General features: G+C 45.1%; 1 protein-coding gene across 1 annotated transcript; it reads right to left on the bottom strand.

The window, feature by feature from the left end:
* Nucleotides 1–2,356: 2,356 nt before the first annotated feature.
* Nucleotides 2,357–4,168, bottom strand: LOC115383159 (lysozyme C-like). Its single transcript, XM_030085238.1, has 4 exons — nucleotides 3,983–4,168; nucleotides 3,331–3,489; nucleotides 2,673–2,751; nucleotides 2,357–2,593 (listed from the first exon to the last, which is right to left on the bottom strand). The coding sequence occupies exons 1-4, from the start codon at nucleotides 4,113–4,115 to the stop codon at nucleotides 2,527–2,529; spliced, it is 438 nt and encodes a 145-aa protein (XP_029941098.1). The 5' UTR covers nucleotides 4,116–4,168; the 3' UTR covers nucleotides 2,357–2,526.
* Nucleotides 4,169–4,488: the final 320 nt, after the last annotated feature.

The following is a 4,488-nucleotide window of genomic DNA, read 5'->3' as shown; positions in this document are numbered from 1 at the left end:
CAATTTGTAGTGGCAATATATGTCACCTTTTCTTGCAAGTGTGGTGCCTTCTGTCCACTAAAATAATTTGGACAATAGAGAATAGTGGTCAATTTGAGATCAACATTTTAAATACACGTTTTTTTGCTACAATCAAGATTAAAAAGCATGATTTTCAGTGAGATTAATTCTGCACCTGTCTGATGAATTTGCCATTGAGCAATCGGCCTTGCCTCTAGCCGCAAAAAAGAAAACTTATTACAGATGTCGCAGAGTAAAAATGGGGAACCCTAACTTCCCTTTTTCATTTCTTTGCTTATTTGTCTTTGGTTCATATAGATTTATATTTTGGTAAATGGACTACACTTGTATAGCACTTTTTACCCTGCCTTGACAGAGCCCAAAGCACTTTACACTGCAGTATCACATTCACCCATTCACACACACATTCACACACCAAGAGAGTAGTCGATAACATTCCTGAATAAGGACGTACGAGGTTTGTGTGAAGGGGGAAAGCTGCATCTCACACAATCACACGAGGGGCCTGGATGGAGGTGCCAGAGAGTGGAGCTGGAGGAGGCAAAGCTAGCCGGGAGTTCTTCAGAGCTGAACCAAAGAGCTCTGCTCAAACACTCCACCATCAGCCTGCCTGCCGTAGGCCCTGACGTCCACCATAGTGAAGGTACCTGGTATCACAAACAGCCATCAGGGCAATGGAGTGCTGGTCTTTGTAGTTGAAAAGGTCACTTCCAGCTCTCGGTGGGTCTCTGATTGTGGCGTGTTTGCCATTGATAGCAGCGACACAGTTGGGGAAGTTCCACAATCTCCAGAAGTCCCATGAGATGTCCACCGTCTGTGCCAGTGATGGGGAGGAGACCAACTCATCCTTCAGAGCTTCCCAGATGGCGTTGGCCACTTCGGAGACAACGGAGCACACAGTCGAAAGTCCCATTTTATAGCGAGCCGCCACACTGTTCTGAGAGCTCCAGAAGCCAATGGGCGAAGTGTGATTGCCAGCCTCTTCTAGATGGAGTGTGTGTCGGCGCATGCTGGATGAGTGGCGTAATACGTTGAACGAGGTCGTCGAATCGCACTGCCGACATCGTGAAACAGGAGAAGCGTCTCTCCTGCTTCACCAGGAGACTATTCACCCTGCTGAGCTCTGGTGGTGTTGAGCGGTCGCACATTCCACCTCCGTCGCCCTTTCTTCTTTTGCTCATATATGGAGAGCATCAAGTCCTCCTCCTCAGCTTGACACACGTCTTCTTCCATGTCCCCAACCTTTTGTGAGTGGGCGTGGCCTGGGAGCAGGCATGGCTTCCGAGTTCGAGCAGCTTCTGCTGGAGCATGAAAGGCCAGCTGGCAAACGAACTTTCTTCGGCTGCCGGGCGACATCATCCAGCCCAACTTTGTTTGGCTTCACATGGAGTATGGCGAGGCCTTAACGGATTACATGTAACGGCGTTATGTAATTAGGATACAAAAAAAAAAAAGGAACTGTAACCCGTTACAGTCCGGATGTCCGGACTGTAACACTTTATGGCACAGACCTTGACAAGATATATAAACAATAGACGCGGCCATCGTATTAGAAAAGACGCTGCATGAACTGATATCTTGGAGCACTAACCTGCTCCACTGTTTCATGTTTCACAGTGAATGAAACAACCTGTGCTGCTATGGATTTTACCACCTGCTGCTGGGGTCATGGCTGCTCCCAGGGAGAGAAACTTTGGCTGGAAACTTTGACAGTTTTTTGTATTTAAGTCAGAGGAGGCCCATAACCTCTCTGTACAATGCAAATTATTCCTCCAGCTGTGAAAATGCTCTCAACATCCAGGGACTCATTAAATCTGAAGAAACATCTACAGGTATGATACACATCTGAACTCACAGTGAAGCTAAAGTGTTACTAGCCTGCTAACCTGTCAGGAACCTGCTGTTGAGAACTGCAGCCTCACCAGGCTGAACTCAGGAACATCTGATAGAGGCAATAATATCTTCAGCCTGTGTAGAGGATTTATTGGTGACTGCATCTTCTGTCATGGAGGAAATGAATTAACTGAACTCTTGAAAAATACTGTACATGGCATACCTGAACAGAAAGCACTGCTCCTCACTACAGCACTACAGCTACGCAGCAGACTGAGTATATAATATAAATGTCTCTTAACACTGTCAATATGGCTCCTGGTGCTGCTGCTGCTTTTTGGCCGTCCCAGATGAAACAATCATGACAGAATGGTGGCAGTCTGCCCCACTTCTTGTCCCCTCCCGCACCCCACGTTGAGTTTGTTTTCTTGCTGCTCAGTCATCTTCACCAATGTCTTTTATAAACAGCAAACTAAACGTCAGAAGTCAACACTTTCTTGAATGGATTGAACACAGATTTTATTTGTTGACCTTTTATTTGCCTCAGCAAACGTGAACATTTAAGGACAGATGGTGTACAATTTGAAAAATAATGAGAATTGATTAGCTGCATTAGAGTGTGTTCAGCATTTGTTGGCCTGCAGCAGAGCATGCTGGGACTCCAGGAGCTGATCACACACCACATCCTGCCACATAGGAGCTCAGGTCCCGGTTTGCACAGTGGTTGTTCCAAGCCACCCTGAAACACAACCGAGAGTTGTTTTATTCATCTGCACGTTAAGTTAAAGCAGCGAGTTTACCACATGCTCAGGTCTTACCAGGCTGTGATGCCATTAGGATCCCTCACCACACGCTTGGCACAGGTGATCGCCACGGCAACATCGTCGCTCAGAAGCTCTGTCATGAAAACAAACAAAACTGAAAAAGCTTGAGGTGGTGTGGCTTCAGGGGTGGAGGGAAGCACAGACCTTCAAACTTTGTCATACAATAATTACCTCTGCCAAGGAGATCGTTTTCAGTGGGGTAGTTTGTCCATATAACATGTCTAACATAACTCAAAAATGTGCTGGATTATGTTAAAATTAGGAACAAGTGATTAGAATTGGGAGCGATCCGAAATAAATCATGTATTCTGGATCAATCTCAATTTTGTCAGAATTACAGTAACAGGAAGTAAAATGTCATTCCACAATGTCTTTTTCTAAAATACCAGGACTGATTTGATCCAGATACTGGCATAACTGGATGATACAATCCAGAACAGGAAAGAAAAAAAAAAAAAAAAAAAAAGGGGTCCATGGCATTTTATCACAAAAAGCCAAGAAATAAAGATCAAGATACACAAACGCCAAACTGTATCTGAGAGCCTCTTGAAAACAAAGCGTGCAAACAAATGTGAAGAATATCATATGCTATCAAAATCAGAAGAAAAACGGGTGTCTTAGAGAGTGGTAAATGAAGAGTTTCTTCACGGACGGTTGCAATTGATGTTGCAGCTGTTGCTTGAAGGGGAGCCGTCCTTCTTGCACCAATAGCGGCTGTTGATCTGGAAGATGCCGTAGTCTGTGGAGCCGTCGTGGTTGTTGTTGGTGGCTCTGGTGTTATAGCTGGACTCCCACTTAGACAGGCACACCCCTGCAGAACATGTTGCACTGGGCATCAAGAACTTGTGTGGGAAGTTTGGTATCCATCCTCAAAGTCTTTCAGTCTGTCTGGTTTACAGCTGCCATTAACATCCTTGATACTGTACAATACCCTCAGAAAGTGATTTTTATCTGTGCTGTACCCTGGACTCTGTTTAACACGACAAATCTTTCTCTTTCAGAAGGAAAAAAAACCTGCTGTCAACTCTGGACACTGAAACACTTGAGAATGTAGCTGATCTCTAACTTTCACGACTTACATGCCTCCACAGCTGTACATATGCTACGTTTCACTACGCCTTTGTCTCTCAGGAGGTTGTAACAAGAGAAATGTGTTTATGGTCAGTTGTGAAATACCCAACTCTGTAATTCCTCATTTTCAAGATTTCACTTTAACTTCCTCTAAACATAAATGCCTCTCAGAAAACATGAGACCCACATGTCATATATGATTTTGTTGTTCGTTCAGAGCTATTTGTACTCACAGTCAGCCAGGCTGACGCCTCGGTATCCGTCCATCCCATGACTCTTCAACACTCGGGCCCATTCGCAGCGCTCAAACACTTTGGCACTGCTCACAGCCAGCAGCAGCAGAAACACCAGACTCCTCATGACCATCTCTGCAGAGTGTTCTCTAAAGAAACCGGAGGAAAGAAAACTTGTGATGAAAGCAGCAGGACGAATGTCTCCTCCTCAGCTCTGCCTCCTTTTATACTACCGGCTCCGCCCTTTGGTCACAGCTGAAACAGAACCTTTTTTTTTTTCCCTTGTCCTGTTCGGCAGCTGGAGGGTGCAATATAGTATGATTGTAGCCTTTTACTATCCGAACAGATTTTAATGTTAGCAGCAGGACGAGACTGAATCTCCTCCAGACAACCTATGTACAAATTCACAATGCAAAACAGTATTGTCGACGCACCACACGCAACCAAGAACAATCCCAAACCCCAATCTAGACAACACCAAAACAGAGTCGACAACCAACACAAGA

This window comes from Salarias fasciatus, assembly GCF_902148845.1.
Source record: "Salarias fasciatus chromosome 7 unlocalized genomic scaffold, fSalaFa1.1 super_scaffold_4, whole genome shotgun sequence".
Taxonomy (NCBI): domain Eukaryota; kingdom Metazoa; phylum Chordata; class Actinopteri; order Blenniiformes; family Blenniidae; genus Salarias; species Salarias fasciatus.
Note: the sequence above shows the minus strand (reverse complement) of the source record. Positions and strands in the feature narration are given on the sequence as shown.